At 36.0% G+C, this 22,326-nt stretch overlaps 1 protein-coding gene across 8 annotated transcripts in view; it reads left to right on the top strand.

Moving 5' to 3' along the window:
* LOC127427649 (ran-binding protein 3-like) overlaps window positions 1–20,955 on the top strand; it is a 30,788-nt gene extending 9,833 nt beyond the window's left edge. For 3 of the 8 annotated variants that reach the window (XM_051675351.1, XM_051675353.1, XM_051675352.1), the window contains 6 exons: window positions 114–222; window positions 1,862–1,986; window positions 2,076–2,196; window positions 13,960–14,102; window positions 14,232–14,409; window positions 17,501–20,955. In XM_051675351.1, coding sequence (XP_051531311.1) covers window positions 114–222; window positions 1,862–1,986; window positions 2,076–2,196; window positions 13,960–14,102; window positions 14,232–14,409; window positions 17,501–17,544 — 720 coding nt within the window. In that variant the 3' untranslated portion in view covers window positions 17,545–20,955. Of the gene's footprint in view, window positions 1–113; window positions 223–1,861; window positions 1,987–2,075; window positions 2,197–13,959; window positions 14,103–14,231; window positions 14,410–17,500 lie in introns of those variants that run through there. The other 5 variants (XR_007894965.1, XR_007894964.1, XR_007894963.1 and 2 more) reach the window with 5 other exon arrangements.
* The last annotated feature ends 1,371 nt before the right edge of the window (window positions 20,956–22,326 follow it).

A 22,326-nucleotide genomic window follows, 5' to 3' on the forward strand; every position in this document is an offset into this window, starting at 1 on the left:
TTCCTTACTAAACCTTGAAGTGTTTGACAGAATTTGGCTTGCTCAAGCAAATCATAGATCATAGTTCCAGACCTTGATTATTACTCAGTCACACCCTCATCTCACGACTACAGGCACTGCCGAAATGCAGCTCTGAACCGACAGGGGGCAGCAGCGAGCCACAGCCAGACATCGGGTTCTTCAGCCAGCTTTCCTCCTCACAAGATCACAGCCTGGAGAAGAGTACGTATTCCAGACTTTGTCACAGAAACAAACTTGAGATTGAGGTGTGAAGTCACAAGTTTTCAGCACACAATCAATTTTTTCGGTCCTCACTTCAAATGATATAACACACAAATCAACAAAACTACAGCCATCCCGAAGATATTTCATGTTTAATGTTTAGTTGTGTGACTTGAGATACTAGACCAGTGACATTTCACTGTGGGGTAAAACCCAGAACGCCAACAAACATTGAAACCATGTTACCGAAATATGTTTTGTCATGTGATACTTGTCACTTGACTTTGTTCACATATGGTATCTTAAAAAAAAAAAAAAAAAATGGACCATTTTCTTTACATTTTATTGTTTTTTATTTAACTTTTGTTACACTTGTGTTCCCTGTCAAAAATGGCCGGCCATTGGAAATGAAGTGATTAGACTACAAAATGCAGAAATATTAAGTGTTCAGGAGCATCCCAATCCTTTAGATGAGCACATATGTGGATGTGTGTTTGCACACACAAAGTCCTCAGACATGTACATGCACACACCTACAACTACACACACACACTGTATGCATCGTCTTTCCATGCACACTCTTTGAGGAATATTTCAAGATCTTCTTACCAGATTATGTTGTGCTTGGGCTCATTTGAATCGGAATAGTCTGCTTTGTTACGATACGTCATTGTCTGTGTTATATGTATGTTTCGGGAATTTATAAGGAAAAACGTGACAAAAAAACCCTTCTGTTTATTATATTTATGTGTGAATGAGAATTTTGTACATTAATACTCACTGCTGTTTGGCCTGTGAGTGAAACAAATTTGCTCATTCTACTAATTTCCAACTATATATAATGCATGGCTATCTCATCTTTTTAATGGTTTCACCTCAACTCTGAATATAATTGTTATGATAACAAATTTGCAAATGATGAAAATGAAACAGTTCTTATTTGTCCGCAAATTAAAAAGCATTATTTAAGAATTGGTAGGATCAGCTATATGCATTGTAAAGGACAGACTCTAGGCTTTAAAGCGACACCTATTTTGTTCAGATCAGGTAAGTTGTTATTAATTTATTACGTAATTATTATTGTTGTTGTTTTCCTGCAGGGAGTGTCTCCCACTGGCCCAGGTATAAGCTCAGTTTAATTAATCTGTCTACCAATAAAAAAAATATATATATTTTTAAAATAAGTTCAAAAAAGGATCATAATTACTAAAAAAGACTAGAAAGAAAAAAGATATAATGCAGTGTCTTGTGATAATATTTGCAATATGAGAAATTTATAAACAATCATTTTGGGTTGGTCATTTTGACCTGGAAACACAAGGAGTGGTAGCCAATGAGGAACACAGCACAAGGGTTAATCACCTTCATGCTTTTTAAAATTGTATTTTTTCTGTGGAGCACGAGAAGAAATTTTGAAGAATGTTGATGCTGCTCTTTCCATTAAAGTGAATGGTGACTGAGGCTGTCATTCTCTAAAATCTTTTATTTCTTGAAAGATAGAAAGTCATATGGGTTTGGAACAACATGAGGATGAGTAAATAATTACACAATTTACCTTTTTTTGTTATCTATCCCTTTAAGACATACTGTAAGTAAAGTTTGTGCTGCAGTTTGCAAAATATTCTCTAATGCGCTGTAGGTGACAACACAAAAGAGTCTCTGGAAGAGTCTGCAGCACGGCATGAAGCACACAAAACTCAGAAGTGTTTATTAGAGCGAGTGGAGGTCAAGACAGGAGAGGAGTCTGAGAGCAATGTGCTACAGGTAAGAGCAACCCTCAGATCAAATCAATACACATGAGCATGATAAAGACACATGAGAAGATGATGCGGTGGTGTGGTGTGTGTTTTCAGATGCAGTGCAAGTTGTTTGTGTTTGAGATGGTGTCTCAGTCTTGGGTGGAAAGAGGATGTGGAGTGCTAAGGCTCAATGATATGGCATCTGCTGAGTACGGCACCTTACAGTCCAGACTGGGTAATGTAGTACTAACCTGTAACAGGCCTGGGTTATCTATGCCTGCTAACAGTCACTCATAACTGTGGTTTTCATGTCTTCATGAAGTCGTCATTTTGCATAATTTAGCAACATGAACCATCGGTTGACCCATTTGGGTTTTCCATTGGCTGTTAATATTATAGAATTATAGGTCTGTCAATTTAGAGTTGGGTTAACGAATGACCAATATACAGGATATTTAATGTAATTTAATGATAAAAAATAAAATGTACACACATTTTTGCTGAAATTAAATGTATACACTTATTTTAAACAACGTTTACTGACAATTCACAAAAAAACAAAGAAAAACAAACTGAAAACCGATTATCATCCACTGACAAGGCTGATTGCAGTTTGGAAATGTCACAAGAGGGAGCTAATACTCCTGTTAATTGACCAAGTGTGCATGGTTATCAGACAATGCTGTTAATCTCAAAATAGCTCAATATCGACCAGTTAATCAGCCCGACCATTTTATATAAATCTATCATCACATAAAACCTTTATTTTACAAATATTCGCAAAGCATTTTGTTTATCACTATGTAAAACATACGTTTTTCAAATATGGGTCTTAAAGACCCTATAAAATGACTTCTTTTTTGTGTTGACATATTTCACTGATCTTGAGATAAGGGACAAAACATGTCCTACATACAAAAGTCCTCTCTTATGTAAAAAAAATAAATAAAATAAATAATGTAAAATTTAAATCTAAAGGAAATGTGTATACTCAGGGCATTTATTACTTATATTTTTAAATAATTTTATTTTAATTGTTTTACATGCATGCTCTATACTTGGAAGCAAATGAATCTTAACCTGTCCTCAGCAAGAGGTCACAATGTTAAACTGCCAAACAAAATTTATAAATATAAATATGAAATGAAAGGTATGGATCTGCAAGATATGAAACAATACATAAAGTAAATTTTATATTTTCCATAAAAAAAAAAATAAAAACTGCCTATCAAAGTTGTGTCCTCACTTTACATCAACTCCGTCTGATTTTTATAATCCTGAAAAAATCAGACAATGTCATGGTCAGCTATAACTCCTAGTACCCCTTTACCACTTCATGCTCATGGTGGATGCAACAGTAGGACACGTTCTGGTAAGTTTTTAAAAAAAATTGTTTTATTTGGAATGCCCAATTCACAATGCGCTCTAAGTCCTCGTGGTGCCGTAGTGACTCGCCTCAATCTGGGTGGTGGAGGACGAATCTCAGTTGCCTCCACGTCTGAGACTGTCAGTCCGCGCATCTTATCACGTGGCTTGTTGAGCACGTTACCGCGGAGGCATAGCACTTGTGGAGGCTTCATTCTGTTCTCCGCGGCATCCACGCACAGCTCACCACGCGCCCCTCTGAGAGCAAACCACATTATAGCGACCACGAGGAGGTTACCCCATGTGACTCTACCCTCCCTAGCAACCGGGCCAATTTGGTTGCTTAGGAGACCTGGCTGGAGTCACTCAGCACACCCTGGATTCGAACTCGCGACTCCAGGGGTGGTAGTCAGCGTCTTTATTCGCTGTGCTACCCAGGCCCCCCGTTCTGGTAAGTTTTATGTTTTTTAATATTTTAAACAAACAATGTTGAAGTCTGTGTGGTCACAGCTTCAACATGTCAGCTCCGTCATCCCACTGTCATCATTTCTGTAAAGAATTGTAAAATAATTTTGGCATTTGAGTTTAAGTTATAGAGGCAGCTTCGACTGAGGAAAAATGGTTCCAGTGTACAACACATGGTTAAGATGGAAAAATATTCCATTTTGTCAACTCCGTCAGCATTTTCAGAATAGTGTGGAAACAGAAAAAACAAAAAAATGAATAGAATGTATTTTTTTATCACTTAACTCTTTCCTGAACAGCATTATTAGATAAAGAAGACTTTACACTCTTGTTGGATGGATTAAATTAAAATAGCATGCTATTTAGTGTCAATCAAAACAAATCACAGTAAGATGTGTTATGAAGTGAATAAATGTCAGTTTTAAGAAAAAAGTGTTTTTATAAAAACCTGTTCCCTTACATGGTTTGTTAGCTGAGACCTTTGTTGATAAATATATCCATTTCAAATAAATGTAGGATTAAAAAAAATAAAAACTAAGATTCAAAACCTTATCTCAACCTGGTCCCTTATCTCAAGAATCAGTGACTTCCTGTTTATTTAAACTTTTTGTGCGGGACATATCAAAGAGATCATCTTATTTTTAAGAGCCATTTACCTTTAACTTATGTCAGCGGCATGAACCATCATGTAGAGAAAAATAAAACGTTCTTTGTATAAACTTGCCTATTTGTATGGCTTTTGCTCTACATGATGGTTTTCATTTTCCGTGGAAGGATTTTTCATTGCGTGTAGCACGTTTCTTATAGAAACCGCGTATTCACAGTGCAAGTTACGCAATGCAAATTATGCATATTCTGACTAGCGCATCATTTAGTTCAAGTTCAACTGTTCATTTGCTTCACTGTGCAGATGTAAATTGTTCCATAAATGTTGTGGATATATTGATAAATCTCACATACTGGATTAACAGATTAAATGATTCCATATCTATTGTCTTCTTTATACAGATTCTCAAGATGTTTTTCCTTCTGTTTATATCTTACTCTGTTAATATCTTTCAGTATCATTTTTATCGTCATATTTTCGTCAACAGTATGATTGAATAAAATCATTTCATTATCATCATGATGCGCCTTTTTCTCGTCTTCGTTATCGAAATAAAAAAAAAACCTTCATCAACGAACGTTTTCATCAGTGATTTCGTTGACGAGATTAACAGTGGCGAGCAGTGAGATGGCAAGGAGATCAGGTCAGTCAAAACCAGAGAGCCAATCATTACAGTGGGCGTTTACTGTCAAGTCTTAAAGGAGAAGCAGCACCAAAACCGAGCGTTTCTGACAGAGGGTCTGAATGAGGGTGGAAAATTATCGTGTTTTACAAATATATGACTGTTTTTTTGTGCAAAAAAAACTTACTAATCTTATAAGAAAAATTATATTAAATATTAAATGTAAAAAAAAAAAAATATGAATATTATAAGTGAACACCAAGGAACATATTAAAATAAAAAGGCATGTCATGACCCCTTTAAGAATCCTCAGGCTTTGTTCACACTAGGGAAAATGAGATTTTTTTTTTTCTCAAATCAGATTTTTTTTTTCTGTTCAGACTGCAGTCGCTTTTGCTTGTACATTCACATTAGTTGTCATAGTAACAATGCAAACTTATGTATGTTCACTATGCATTAGAGTTTAGCAATGAAAGTTTTGCCATTGATTATGTTTTTCATGAGGGCTGTGTTCAAATATAAACAGACAGCATTCATCACAGACAGCTTATGAAACAGGAGAGGTGGCATATGTAATGTTTGTTGGAGCTTGGGTTTACAGCTGTCCGTTTTAGGTGAGGGACATCCCTTATTTTGAGCGGAATTATGACATCTTATATGGGACGCCTATTGCCCTGTATTGTAGTGGGCAGCGAAATGTCCCATATTGAAGGCTTTGTGTCCCGTATTGAAGCATGCTTAAAGGGTCGGATGGTGAGATGCTTGAAGGGAACCCCCGTCCTGTATTGTAGCCCTCAAAATGCTCAAGTGTTCAGAAGTGATCATCCCTATGCCCTGTTCCCCTTAAAGACTTTACCTTCCACTGCGACCATTTCGGAGAGCTGAAAGATGTAATAAAACAGTCATTTTGAACTCACATTTAAGTAATTTTTATTGAAAATTCTGTTTGTAACTATACAGCATGGCCATCATTATTGCCATTTGGAATGCAGTAAATGTCTTCTCATCGCAAAACCTGAGGAAACAATCAGTGCGGACGACGAATGTAGAAAAAACACATGAAATACGATCTGACAGTTCAGACTGAGGCGCATTAACAAAAATGGGCAGGCATGTGATCAGCTAAGCACAAAAAAGCAGGAAAATGTACCGAGCAAAGTGGGCGGCAGAGAAGACCCCCCCCCCTCCCAAATCATTAGTTAACGTGAACTAACAATTAAAACCACTTCTACAGCTGGCATCTCGTGCCATCTTATCACTCGTAACTGTGGTTTTCATGTCTTCATGAAGTCGTCATTTTGCATAATTTAGCAACATGAACCATCGGTTGACCCATTTGGGTTTTCCATTGGCTGTTAATATTATAGAATTATAGGTCTGTCAATTTAGAGTTGGGTTAACGAATGACCAATATACAGGATATTTAATGTAATTTAATGATAAAAAATAAAATGTACACACATTTTTGCTGAAATTAAATGTATACACTTATTTTAAACAACGTTTACTGACAATTCACAAAAAAACAAAGAAAAACAAACTGAAAACCGATTATCATCCACTGACAAGGCTGATTGCAGTTTGGAAATGTCACAAGAGGGAGCTAATACTCCTGTTAATTGACCAAGTGTGCATGGTTATCAGACAATGCTGTTAATCTCAAAATAGCTCAGTATCGACCAGTTAATCAGCCCGACCGTTTTATATAAATCTATCATCACATAAAACCTTTATTTTACAAATATTCGCAAAGCATTTTGTTTATCACTATGTAAAACATACGTTTTTCAAATATGGGTCTTAAAGACCCTATAAAATGACTTCTTTTTTGTGTTGACATATTTCACTGATCTTGAGATAAGGGACAAAACATGTCCTACATACAAAAGTCCTCTCTTATGTAAAAAAAAATAAATAAAATAAATAATGTAAAATTTAAATCTAAAGGAAATGTGTATACTCAGAGCATTTATTACTTATATTTTTAAATAATTTTATTTTAATTGTTTTACATGCATGCTCTATACTTGGAAGCAAATGAATCTTAACCTGTCCTCAGCAAGAGGTCACAATGTTAAACTGCCAAACAAAATTTATAAATATAAATATGAAATGAAAGGTATGGATCTGCAAGATATGAAACAATACATAAAGTAAACTTTATATTTTCCATTAAAAAAAAAATAAAAACTGCCTATCAAAGTTGTGTCCTCACTTTACATCAACTCCGTCTGATTTTTATAATCCTGAAAAAATCAGACAATGTCATGGTCAGCTATAACTCCTAGTACCCCTTTACCACTTCATGCTCATGGTGGATGCAACAGTAGGACACGTTCTGGTAAGTTTTTAAAAAAAATTGTTTTATTTGGAATGCCCAATTCACAATGCGCTCTAAGTCCTCGTGGTGCCGTAGTGACTCGCCTCAATCCGGGTGGTGGAGGACGAATCTCAGTTGCCTCCACGTCTGAGACTGTCAGTCCGCGCATCTTATCACGTGGCTTGTTGAGCACGTTACCGCGGAGGCATAGCACTTGTGGAGGCTTCATTCTGTTCTCCGCGGCATTCACGCACAGCTCACCACGCGCCCCACTGAGAGCAAACCACATTATAGCGACCACGAGGAGGTTACCCCATGTGACTCTACCCTCCCTAGCAACCGGGCCAATTTGGTTGCTTAGGAGACCTGGCTGGAGTCACTCAGCACACCCTGGATTCGAACTCGCGACTCCAGGGGTGGTAGTCAGCGTCTTTATTCGCTGTGCTACCCAGGCCCCCGTTCTGGTAAGTTTTATGTTTTTTAATATTTTAAACAAACAATGTTGAAGTCTGTGTGGTCACAGCTTCAACATGTCAGCTCCGTCATCCCACTGTCATCATTTCTGTAAAGAATTGTAAAATAATTTTGGCATTTGAGTTTAAGTTATAGAGGCAGCTCCGACTGAGGAAAAATGGTTCCAGTGTACAACACATGGTTAAGATGGAAAAATATTCCATTTTGTCAACTCCGTCAGCATTTTCAGAATAGTGTGGAAACAGAAAAAACAAAAAAATGAATAGAATGTATTTTTTTATCACTTAACTCTTTCCTGAACAGCATTATTAGATAAAGAAGACTTTACACTCTTGTTGGATGGATTAAATTAAAATAGCATGCTATTTAGTGTCAATCAAAACAAATCACAGTAAGATGTGTTATGAAGTGAATAAATGTCAGTTTTAAGAAAAAAGTGTTTTTATAAAAACCTGTTCCCTTACATGGTTTGTTAGCTGAGACCTTTGTTGATAAATATATCCATTTCAAATAAATGTAGGATTAAAAAAAATAAAAACTAAGATTCAAAACCTTATCTCAACCCGGTCCCTTATCTCAAGAATCAGTGACTTCCTGTTTATTTAAACTTTTTGTGTGGGACATATCAAAGAAACCATCTTATTTTTAAGAGCCATTTACCTTTAACTGATGTCAGCGGCATGAACCATCATGTAGAGAAAAATAAAACGTTCTTTGTATAAACTTGCCTATTTGTATGGCTTTTGCTCTACATGATGGTTTTCATTTTCCGTGGAAGGATTTTTCATTGCGTGTAGCACGTTTCTTATAGAAACCGCGTATTCACAGTGCAAGTTACGCAATGCAAATTATGCATATTCTGACTAGCGCATCATTTAGTTCAAGTTCAACTGTTCATTTGCTTCACTGTGCAGATGTAAATTGTTCCATAAATGTTGTGGATATATTGATAAATCTCACATACTGGATTAACAGATTAAATGATTCCATATCTATTGTCTTCTTTATACAGATTCTCAAGATGTTTTTCCTTCTGTTTATATCTTACTCTGTTAATATCTTTCAGTATCATTTTTATCGTCATATTTTCGTCAACAGTATGATTGAATAAAATCATTTCATTATCATCATGATGCGCCTTTTTCTCGTCTTCGTTATCGAAATAAAAAAAAACCTTCATCAACGAACGTTTTTGTCAGTGATTTCGTTGACGAGATTAACAGTGGCGAGCAGTGAGATGGCAAGGAGATCAGGTCAGTCAAAACCAGAGAGCCAATCATTACAGTGGGCGTTTACTGTCAAGTCTTAAAGGAGAAGCAGCACCAAAACCGAGCGTTTCTGACAGAGGGTCTGAATGAGGGTGGAAAATGATCATGTTTTACAAATATATGACTGTTTTTTTGTGCAAAAAAAACGTACTAATATTATAAGAAAAATTCTATTAAATATTAAATGTAAAAAAATAAATACTAATATTATAAGTGAACACCAAGGAACATATTAAAATAAAAAGGCATGTCATGACCCCTTTAAGAATCCTCAGGCTTTGTTCACACTAGGGAAAATGAGATTTTTTTTTTTCTCAAATCAGATTTTTTTTTTTCTGTTCAGACTGCAGTCGCTTTTGCTTGTACATTCACATTAGTTGTCATAGTAACGATGCAAACTTATGTATGTTCACTATGCATTAGAGTTTAGCAATGAAAGTTTTGCCATTGATTATGTTTTTCATGAGGGCTGTGTTCAAATATAAACAGACAGCATTCATCACAGACAGCTTATGAAACAGGAGAGGTGGCATATGCAATGTTTGTTGGTGCTTGGGTTTACAGCTGTCCGTTTTAGGTGAGGGACGTCCCTTATTTTGAGCAGAATTATGACATCTTATATGGGACGCCTATTGTCCTGTATTTTAGCAGGCAGCGAAATGTCCCGTATTGAAGCATGCTTAAAGGGTCGGATGGTGAGATGCTTGAAGGGAACCCCCGTCCTGTATTGTAGCCCTCAAAATGCTCAAGTGTTCAGAAGTGATCATCCCTATGCCCTGTTCCCCTCAAAGACTTTACTTTCCACTGCAACCATTTCGGAGAACTGAAAGATGTAATAAAACGGTCATTTTGAACTCACATTACAGTAGATGCCTTCTCATCGCAAAACCTGAGGAAACAATCAGTGCGGAAGACGAATGTAGAAAAAACACATGAAATACGATCTGACAGTTCAGACTGAGGCGCATTAAGAAAAATGTGCAGGCATGTGATCAGCTAAGCACAAAAAAGCAGGAAAATGTACCAAGCAAAGTGGGCGGCAGAGAAGACCCCCCCCCCCGCCCCAATCATTAGTTAAAATGAAGTAACAATTAAAACCACTTCTACAGCATTTATTAATCTTTGTTAATGTTAATTTTTATCAAATGTTGTATATGTTAACAGATAATGCACTAGGAACTAACATGAACTAACAATGAAACATTTTATTTAACCAACGTTAACAAAGATGAAAAAAAATGCTGTAAAACATTGTTAATTGTTAGTTCATGGTATTTTAATGTATTAACAAATAAAACCTTATTGTAAAGTGTTAACAATAATTCTTGACACACAGACACACACTAAAGCAGCCTGCAACTCTGAAAAACAGATAAACAGCACCTATTTATTGTTTTTCTATTTTAAAAGCATTTACGAGCTTCTTAAAATATGTTCTTTTACAGTTTTTTCACAATAAAATGCACAATGAAATATGAAGTTATTAATAGGCATCGAAATGTTTTAATTATAGATTGGATTACCAAACGTCCCGGTTTATTACACAGGACAGTCCCGGTTTTTGGTGGGGTCACTGATTTCTTTCTTCTTAAATTAAATCTCACTATTAAATTTTTCGCTATTGTCTCTGGTATCGTTTGTGGAGAAGAAAATATATTTTGTTGCGTCGCACGTTGATTTGAAGATACATTAATTCTAGTCTTCAGCAAATCCGCTGAAACGGCCTGTCAGTCAGCGCAAATGCCCAAAATAATGCAAAAATGCATTTCAACAGCGAGCTGAAAGAAGTAAGCAGGGTGTTTTCTGAATGTTCTTTTTCCCCACGAGAACGGAGGTAAATCAGACAAGTGTCACATTCAGACAGCTAAACTGCACTTTTTACAAAGTACAAGCACTTAAAGGAGTATTCCGGGTTCAGTACAAGTTAAGCTCAATCGACAGCATTTGTGGCATAATGTCTCTCCTTTTCTTTAAAAAAAGCAAAAATCGATGTGACTGAGGCACTTACAATGGAAGCGAATGTTGCTAATTTTGAACATTAAAATACTCACTGTTTCAAAAGTTTAGCCATAAGACATAAAGGATCTGCACGTAAACATCACTTAAAATCACTTACTAACCTTTTCTGTGTAAAGTTATTACCAGTTTTTCAACTTCATGCCATGATGTGGTAATGTCAACAACCTAAAACAACTGTAAAAATGACTATTTAAACAACTTTACAGCTCAAATAATACATGAGTTTTAACAGAAGAATTAATGGATGTGCTTTTATAAAATTATAAGCTTCACATTTCTGCCTTTAAACTTCTGCCACTTTCACTTTAATTTTCCCATTGACTTCCATTGGAAGTGCCTCACTGTAACAGATTTTTGCTTTTTTTAAAGAAAAGGAGGGACGAGTCAAAATTAATTTTTGTGATAATATTATGCCACAAATGCTGTTGATTGAGCTTTCACTTTGTTTAGTCTGTGTTTGAGTGGAGGGCAAAAAGCAACAAAATAATTGAAATGTCAACAGAACACAATAAGAATTGTGTTGAAGGACAGTTTTGTCTTCATACTCCTAAAGCATATGCTTTCATTCTGAAACTACTTTGAATTTTGTTCAGCAGGAATCTAATCATAAAATATAGAGGTGTTTTTGTTACATTTATATTGACAATTGTGTTTTCTTAGTTGTGAAGTTTAAAATAAGCTTAAAATATTGATGTCGATTTTACGGTTACAATTTGAATTCAGATTCATGAACAGATTCATTCGGAATCGGACTCGGCCTATTATGGACTCGGACTCAACTCGGACACGATTGTTTAAAGACTCGGACTTGAGTCCGACTCGGCACCTTTTGGACTCGGACTCCACTCGGACTCGATTGTTTAAAGACTCGGACTTAAGTCCGACTCGGCCCCTTTTGGACTCAGACTCGATTTTTTAAAGACTCGGACTTGAGTCCGACTCGGCCCCTTTTGGACTCGTACTCAACTCGGACTCGGACTTGAGGCCGACTCAGCTCCTTTTGGACTCGGACTCAACTCGGACTCAATTGTTTAAAGACTCGGACCTGAGTCCAACTCGGCCCCTTTTGGACTCATACTCAACTCGGACTCGATTGTTTAAAGACTCAGACTTGAGTCTGACTCGGCCCCTTTTGGACTCTGACGCCACTCAGACTCGATTGTTTAAAGACTCGGACTTGAGTCCGACTCTGCCCATTTTGGACTCGGACTCAACTCGGACTCGATTGTTTAAAGACTTGGACTTGAGTCCGACTCGGCCCCTTTTGGACTCAGACTCAACTCGGACTCGATTGTTTAAAGACTCAGACTCAACTCGGACTCGATTGTTTAAAGACTCGGACCTGAGTCCAACTCGGCCCCTTTTGGACTCGTACTCAACTCGGACTCGATTGTTTACAGACTCGGACTTGAGTCCGACTCGGCCCCTTTTGGACTCTGACTCCACTCGGACTCGATTGTTTAAAGACTCGGACTTGAGTCCGACTCTGCCCCTTTTGGACTCTGACTCAACTCGGACTCGATTGTTTAAAGACTCAGACTCAACTCGGACTCGATTGTTTAAAGACTCGGACCTGAGTCCAACTCGGCCCCTTTTGGACTCATACTCAACTCGGACTCGATTGTTTAAAGACTCAGACTCAACTCGGACTCGATTGTTTAAAGACTCGAACTTGAGTCCAACTTGGCCCCTTTTGGACTCGGACTCAACTCGGACTCGATTGTTTAAAGACTCGGACTTGAGTCCGACTCTGCCCCTTTTGGACTCGGACTCGATTGTTTAAAGACTCGGATTCAACTCGGACTCGATTGTTTAAAGACTCGGACTTGAGTCTGACTCGGCCCCTTTTGGACTTGGACTCGATTGTTTAAAGATTCGTACTTGACTTGGACTCGTCTAAGGTGGACTCGAACCCAACACTACAGGATACGTCTTCCGACATGGTTGTTTAAGAAATGAGAAGCTACACACTGAATCAGTTAGGGTAAATTTAATATTACATATTCTTAGGAGTGCTGACCCCTCTTAATCGTGTGGCTAGTATTATTTCTGGATTGTGCATTTAAATTCAGTTTTTACAGAGAGTGGGCCCAAAAACTCATGTCCATTTTTATTACATCTGTAACCCAAGTTATTTTTCCGATCTAAACGGGGGGAAAATTGGTCTAGACTGAACATTTTCAAATATCTGCACTGTATCTGCAGGGTTTTATGATTATACAGATGAACGGTTAGATATACAGTATGTGAAGATAAATTTCACGATTTCACTGCAAATATCACGTCAGTAATGCTGGAATTGCAGCTAGCGATTTTTAACCTGTGAGCAACTGAGGCAATGGTTCAAACCTGTTTTATATCCAACCATTTTATTTCTCTTGATGAATTAAAATAAACCTGTCTTGACTTGAAGTCCTGATGGGAGCCTACCTATGTTCCCAGGGTCCTATGTTCCCAGGCTCCTAAGTTCCCCAGTTCAGTATTCTGTGAACACACATTAACCCTACTGTTGTGTTCAGGTCAAAGTTGACCCATTTCAAGTTAAAATATTATCCATATAATATTTTTTTGGGGGGGGTGAAAAATGCTTATCGAGAATGGACAGGACATTGACACCCCCTCCATATTTCATGCAGGTCACATTTTAAGGTCGGAAAAACCGGAATTCCAAAACACATCCTTGAATCTGATTTTAATCGTAATGTAAAAATCGGATTTGATGTGTTTTTGTCCTGTTCAGACTACAAAAACCTAAACGGATTTGAGTCAGCCAAAAAATCAGATTTTTGTGCACATGGCTTAGTGTTTCTGTTTACTGAGAGCTGACCCGAGTGTTGTTTTTTGTTTGTGTGTTGCAGTCATGAGGACTCAGGGAAGTCTTCGAGTGATCCTCAACACAAAGCTTTGGTCTCAGATGCAGGTGGATAAAGCCAGTGAGAAGAGTCTAAGAATATCAGCTATGGACAAAGAGGAGCAGGGCGTCAAAGTCTTCCTAATTTCTGTAAGATTTGTCAGTTAACTACTTGCCTGACACAGATCTGAGTTGTAATGACAGACTGTGAATAGATTCATTCAAGTTTTGTGTTATTGTTCGTGTTTTGGTCTTATGTGGTCTCATCTCTTGTCTCAGTCCAGCTCTAAGGATGCTGCCCAGTTGTATGCAGCCTTGCATCATCGTATTCTGGCACTGCGGAACATCGATGGTAAAGAGTCTAATGCCCCACCAGCTTTTCCTGGGGGTGAGGTCATCTGCTTCAGCGATGACGATGAGTCCCGCACACCCCCTGCAGTAGCTACACCTGCATCAGGTAATCTTTCATACCAAAGCAAAAGATAAGTGCTTTCAGTGTGGTGTTGTAGCAACTACCTCTACATTTGATAAGGTGGTGCAGAACAAAACTCTATTTTAAAGGGGTCATGACATGCCTTTTTTATTTATTTTTTTAATATGTTCTTTGAGATTCATTTTAGCAATGCACCAATACCTGGATCGTTTCTGATACTGATGTTTTTCGACGGGTTGGGTATCAGTCCGATGAGCACGATCCAAATCTGATACCGTGTGTTAGTCATGTTTGTTACTGTCAAGCTCCAAAAATGACATAAAAGAACCATAATGGCACTATTAAAGTAGGTCATCTGACTTGTGCATTTTATTCAAAGCCACTTGAAGACCTGCGATGAATCACAAAAGGCTGTGTTTAAGTAAATAAATAGTATGCGTGTGCAGCGCGTGAGTGAATGGCACGGCTTTGTTGACACATATACATTGCACATGCATGCTGTTGATGTGCTCGCAGCTCTCAAAGCGGTGTGCAATATGTGAGTGCCACACACAAACAAAAAAGCTTAATGGTTCGGTTCACTTATAACATGCATTGAGAATGGTGCTGGAGAAGCATTTCACCAGATTTTGAATGAGAATTTAATTAAACTGCTGTGAACTAGCACAAACAGAGACACTCTGACCGTCAAAATAAAAGCCAGAGGGTTTTAAAGTTAAAGGTGCATGCCTGAAATATACATATATTACTCTTGTATTATAACATTCTAAAAGTCAGTCATTTATTATTATCATTATTATTTGTTTACAAATTACAACAATATTTAAGTTGACTGGGTTCCAAAAAATAACTGTGAATAAAAAGTGGACTGATATCTTACAACTAAAGTGAACAAAAAAAGATCTGAATCTGAAGTCCAGATACAAGTTGAAAAAGTTGTGCAAAGAAAACTGGTTTCTTTTCTACTGAAGACTTTCACTGCAATCACTGTTAATTTTGCTGCAACATTATCCAGTAGACTAGATAACAATAAAGTTTTTCTTAATAGGCTGTACATTTATATTTAAATAATGCGTAGTTAAAGGAATAGTTCACCCAAAAATGAAAATTCTCATCATTTACTCACCCTCATGTCATCCCAGATTTGTGACTTTCTTCTGCAGAATATAAATGAAGATTTTTTTGATGAATTTCTCAGCTCTTTTGGTCCATACAATGTAAGTGAATGGGTGCCAAAAGTCTGATGCCCCAAAAAGCACATAAAGGCAGCATTAAATTCATCCATAGGACCCCAGTGTTTTAATCCATGTCTTCAGAAGTGATATGATATGGTGTGGGTGAGAAACAGATTACCTTCACATTCTTGTTTTTTTGTGATTCACATTTTTCATGCATACTGTCCCCTACTGGGCAGGGAGAAGACTTTCAAACAAAAAAGGACTTAAATATTGATCTGTTTCTCACCCACACCTATTATATCACTTATGAAGATATGGATTAAAACACTGGAGACGTATGAATTACTTTTATAATGTCTATGTGCTTTTTGGAGCGTCAACATTTTGGCACCCATTCATTTGCATTGTATTGCATTCTACAGAGCTGAAATATTCTTCTAAAAATCATAATTTGTGTTCTGCAGAAAAAAGAATGTCATACACATCTGGGATGACATGAGGGTAATTAAATCATGAGAGAATTTTCATTTTTGGGTAAACTATCCCTTTAAAGGTTAGGTTTCTATACATATAAAGAGTACCCCCAGTTAGTATCACAGAGATATTAGAGATAGATATTCTAAATTGATTATGGAAAAAAAAACCCACTGGAATCACACCGGGATCAGTATTGGGCGATACTGAGATTTCAGGTATCGGAATCAGATTGGAATAGAAAAAGTGGTATCAGTGCATCCCTAGTTCATTTGTAATATTAGTAAAGTTTTTTTTTGCATAAAAAACAGTCATATATTTGTAAAACATGATCATTTTCCACCCTCATTCTGACTCTCTGTAAGAAACGCTCAGTTTTGGTTTTGCTTCTCTTTTAAGACTTGACAGTAAACGCCCACTGTAATGATTGTCTCTCTGGTCTTGAGAGACCTGCTCACTCCTTGCCATCTCACTGCTCACCACAACTGGGCGGGGCTACGGAAGTAATGAGGTAAAGTAGGAGTTAATGTGATTTTGTAGAGGTGGTCAGATGCAAATGTCTACCACAGTATGACATCACAATGTGGAGGAAGAAGAGAGTCATTTTGGCAGCTTGGTTTCAACAAATGCTCTTTTTGCAGTTAGAAGGAAGTTTTGAGTTCTGAAAGTTACAGTATGTTTTTATAATACAATGACCTCTTACATGTCAAAAGGTCAAGAAAAATTTGAATCTTCATGTCATGACCCCTTTAAGATAAGTTCAGTTTCTACTTTGTTTTTGTTTATAAACATTCAATAATTCAAATTGCGTTTTAGTTTTTTAACAAGTAGTGATTTTTAGTTTATTTATTTGGAGTAAAATGTGGAAATTGTTCAGCTTTGTGACTGTGACTGGATTCCCCATGAACTGTGAAATACAGAAACTCATGTTTTTAAACATGTTTTGGAGATCTTTAAACATGTAACCAAAACCCCAACATCAAGTAAATAAGACATTTTCAAGCTCTTTAGTTAAGAAAAGAGAAAGAGAATTTTCAGCAGTAATAAGCATTAAATAACTTAAAGCTTTACTTATTTGTGAGAATGCTAGCATTTGGAAGTCTAACAGTAACTGTATAGCCAATGTGACCAGCTATACTACATCTAAAACTAATTTATACAGCATTTTGCTAATTATTTTATAATTATGCATGCAGCTTTTATGACCTCATTAATTGAGAGGCTACATATAATATTTTTTACTTTTAAAAAGAATCATTTGACACCTCAGGACCAAATGGAAATCTTTTTTGAAAAAAAGTTAATTAAAAGTGGGGATACATTTAAAATAAAAGGTGACTAATTACAGCATCTAACTTTTACAAATATATATGAAGTTTAACAAAAAAAAAAAAAAAACTTCCAGTCCATTTGTCAACTACCCAGTTAACTATGCAAACTGTTATGTGCCTATTCTTCATCAGGTAATCCAGAGGCAGGTGTGCATCCATCCACAGGGGACAATTAGTGCTGAATCTGCTACTGATTTCAAGCCCACAATGCCTCACTGCAGTCCTCTTACTATGCAGGTGTTTATCTCTAAACTTAATCCGTGGGTATACTGTAGTTGTGCGCTCCTTAGTTTATTAGATTGGTTTTATTTATTTTTTTATTTATAGAACTGGACATGTAACACTCTCAACATCATCATATTGATGAGAACAAGAAGCTCTTAGTTTTAGTTTGAGTGAACAGTCACATTATCATTCTAAATGCGAGCAGTTTGTTTCTGTGTGAGGTTTGATATTTTTTTCATACAGTACAAAACACGGATGTGTATTTTCCCATTTCAGCTTCCATCAATGCTCTGCTCAGTTCCACCTGCATCGTTAAAATCCTCCCTTATGAAGCTGCACTGCATTAGATCTTAAACATAATATCTCTTACTTAAGATAAATCATGGGATCCGTAAGTCACGTTTATATTATTCTGTAGCTTACTTGTGTGACACTGTAGAATGTACAATTTTGAAAGCAGATTGCCAATTAAACTGCTCTTACCTTGAGGTCTAGAAATAGTTCAGAATCAGAACCTTCACAATGCAGCCCTGAATTGAGGTAGAACCCGTTTAGTTCACATTTGTTCTGTCTCTTCATTTAACTTGTGCTGCACATCAGATATATTTTTGCTTTTAATCATCATTAAAGTATGGTTGTAACTCCAACTTGGACTCTTAGTTTAAATGGTGGTTATTAGAGGAGTGAACCTCATGTTAAGGCCACAGCTCTCACACAAAAGGAACAGTTGTACAGTGTAGTACAGTTATAGTAATTATATTTTTATTAATATGTTCTGTATATTAGAGTTAGTATTGTACATAGTTTAGGAGACAAAAGTTTATAGCAAAATATCTTATTATAGAAGTGTATTCTTATTGTAAAAAAATAAGTTGCATATTGTCTGTTACAGGTTGGTTTGTGTGGTGGGGATACAGTGGTTTTCATCGTAAATATTTTTTTGTTGAATGAGGAGCTTCCACCATTAGATCAGCAAAATGTAAATTATAAGCTTGGTTCTCACTGTATCGATGGGAATTTTGTTAACAACATTACAGATCTGTAGGTTTTTAGGGTTTTAGGGATTTTTTTTAAAAAAAGGTTGAGCAATATTTTCTTGGAAAGAACTGAATCGCATCTGTGTATGTGGTTTTACAAAAGGTCTATTTGGATGAATCTAGTATTTCACCCCAAAAATAAAATAAATTATTAATTATAAATGATTAGAATTTATTTAATTATTTGAAAATCGGCAAATGTTTTAAAATATTTTTATTTTAAATAAAACATTTAAACAATTTTATGGCAATTAATCACATTGCCCCCTCCCCCCATTCTGAGTAACCTAATGTGACAAAAAATGAGTCTTATAACTGTAATGTAACATATAGATAATATGTTGATTCTAAAGTATATATACACATCACAGTAGTATTTGTTGTACTACCTTTAGTTTATGCTGATTAAAAAAAAAAAAAACATGTAATGATAATATAATTGTGTCCGGAAAGGATGATTTTTTAAATTATTATTATTTATTGATTTATTTCATTTTTCTTTTGCTTCTGTTGTGAAATATGCCTCAAACAATTATTTGTGAGATTCACTTATTATACTTTTTCAAGATTTTTTGGAAGAAACTAAACCTAGTTCATCTTCATTTATTGAAGGCAGCTGATCATCCAGTGTGGATCAGACTCGTGACTCATGAGGCACATTACTGCCAAACAACTTGTGTGACTCTCACGCAGTTAAGTCAAAAAAGGGCTTTCCCCCACTGAATAATGTATGCTGCTGAACAATGCCCAATACACTGCCAGTGTTTGGTATTCATTTGTAGCATATTTTAATAATACAAAATGTGTCAATGGAAAACAATGTGTAGTACATTGTGGGACTGTTTCTATTCATGTATCCTGAAATGTGTTTAAATAAGATGCACCAGTTCTCCATGTAGATGGAGGGACCTTTTGTGCAGCTGAAGAGCAGGATGCATAGCATCTGACAGTCTGACTGTTAAGAAGAAAGGGTAGACATGAATATCCTTCAGTAATGTGTAGCTGTTTTTCACCTAAATGTGTTTAAACCAGTGGAACAGGTTACCCAAGTAGTTTTATAGTAGTATACTCTCTAAAAAGCTGTTCATGTGAAAACATATTTTAATTAAAATATTGTACAAAATAAAACGAGAGATATATGTAGATATGTCGGTCAAAATGTTAAGTAGACAAATTTAGCAGGGAAATTTGAAGTTGTATTTTTTTAGTCCCGTTTCCATTGATTTTTAGTGTTTTTTATTTTACTTTTTACCAACTATAGCACCTAATTATTGTTGTTTTGTATTCATATTTATGTTGTCCTTTCTCTTGCTCTTAACATTACATTCTGTTGCTCCACTTCAGAATGAATGTGTACATTTGGCCCCTAAAAGTGTCTAAATGGCTTTGCATTAGATAACAAGATTAAACCAAGTGGCATCTGGAGACAAATTATGCTAGACCTTTAGAATTGAGCTTTTCCATTTTCCAGTTAATTCAATCTTCCCTGTACTTTAAACCAACTGGTCCTACTGTGATTTTAGTGGATGTATGAAGTCAGTTCACACAAGTGCTCTAGCAGATTAACCACAGGTGTAGTTTTACATTATGTGTATCACATTAACGAAATAGTTTTTGTCTCCATTTTTAACAATCTACATATTGTATTGTAATTTATAAATACTTTTTATGAAATGTTTTGCTTGCAAATGTGTTTGGTGCTATAGTTCTTTACAAAAAGGACACTTGGTTTGATATTTAGTTATAAATTGCAAAGACATTAATTTGTTTTTAAGTGTGACCTTAGTGTACAATTATGTTTGGGGGGGCCTCTATATGTCCATAAAAGCTTTCTATTGTTAGATGTTTCCCATCAATATGACAGCATGCAAATTGGCAGAGCTAAAGGTTTACGAAACTGATGTTTGCGTAGGAAGAGTTGATTGCTGTAAATGTTTACATTGTGTGTTGCAGGACACACTCCTGGTCTTTTTTTGTTCCATTTTGGTTTGTTTGTGTAAACCTCAGAGAGACTGTGAACACACGGGTGCTATTTCTGGTCCAGAACCACTCAACTGCACTGGTCTTGTGGTTTTAATATACAATTTCACTCTGATGGAAGTGATTTCGAGATGATTTAGAAGGGCTAGGCTGCTGTTGGACTTAAGCATCTGTTGACTTCACTGGGATAATTATCTTTCTTTTTTTTTTCTAATCATAATTTGGAAAAGTGTAATGATTGTCAAATGTTGTTGTCAGTGTGGTCAGTAATAGACATTGCTGTTTTCCATGAACCATGTGGCAAGTTGAACCATTATAAAACCTAAACCTGGAATGTTCAAATAATCTTGTCCTTTTTTCCCTAGAAGTTTTCTTTGGCCGTCCAGCATCTTAGTCGTATTTTGTTTAGAAGGATCTCTACAAACACTTCTTACTATTCAACCCTCACATCTAAAGGTCTTGCACTGAAATCTGTTGCTGCTTTAAATAGACAAATTCTTCTGCCTCGTGAAAACCTACATAGCCTTTGTATTTAAATCAGACGGTTTGTTTCATAAAGTTTCTTCCTTCTTTTTCTGTACTCTAGCTGGTGGTTCCTGAAATGTGAAATTTATTTCCACATAAACACACAATTTTTGTGCCCTGTATGTCTCTGAAAGTTTCAGGTTCATTGCAGCTTCAGCTCTATGGATATGTATGCTGTCAAGTAATATAGTAAATCATTTTGACTGTGCAGTAATGCACTTACAATGAAAGTTCATAGGGTAAGGCATTGTACCAGGATAAATGTTAAAATACACACTAGAGCCAAAAAACTTAAACATTATGCATGTTCACATGAGACTAATGTGATAGAATTGCTTACTAACCTTGTCTGTGCAAAGAAATACCCAATCGTTCAATTCCTTTTATGGTCATGTAAAGCCAGTAATCAAGAAGGCAACTGTTTATTAGGACTTGGTAAAAATATTGGGTAAAATACTGGGTAAAAATTTCTGATGCATCGTGATCTTCATTTGAGCACAACTGATTCTTAAATCTCAAGATCGTTCTTTTACTATATGCACAAATCTCTACAATGTGAGTAAATCACTTGCATGTGAGACATATTTTGCACTATGTGACTAAAAATGTCTGGGAATAGCCACTGGCTGGTAAATGTAAAGATTTCACTCACTTGTGATTGAGTAGTATACTGGTAAAGAAAAACTTTCACTGCATGTTGAGAGTAAATGTTGTTCCCTGTAATGCGTGTCCAAAGACGAGATCCACACAATCCATTTGTCTTTGATAAATGTCTCTTTGAAAACCCTTTCTGTTCTTATTCACTTGTTGATCAAAAACAAAAAAATAAACATTTAATTCTAATCACGAACAGCAAGGATGAGCTACAAAGAAGCCATTTGAATCCTCTCTTGTTAATATGCTCTCATTTACAGACTACCAGTTTTCTTATAGAGACAGTAGTGATTTATAGCATGTGTTTTACAAATCAATGTAATAACAAAAGATTTTTAAATTATGCATTAAACAATAAACATGTAACATATGCAATACATTATCATATTTATTGATGGAATACATGGGTTTGAACATTTATAAAAAGCTAAAATATGATCAAAATGATGATAAACAAATAAAAGATAATTTGCGAGATATATTTTTTTCTTAATGTACCTAATAGAAGGTCCCCTGAATGATTAACAGCTACAGCTG

This window comes from Myxocyprinus asiaticus, chromosome 37, assembly GCF_019703515.2.
Source record: "Myxocyprinus asiaticus isolate MX2 ecotype Aquarium Trade chromosome 37, UBuf_Myxa_2, whole genome shotgun sequence".
Lineage (NCBI taxonomy): Eukaryota > Metazoa > Chordata > Actinopteri > Cypriniformes > Catostomidae > Myxocyprinus > Myxocyprinus asiaticus.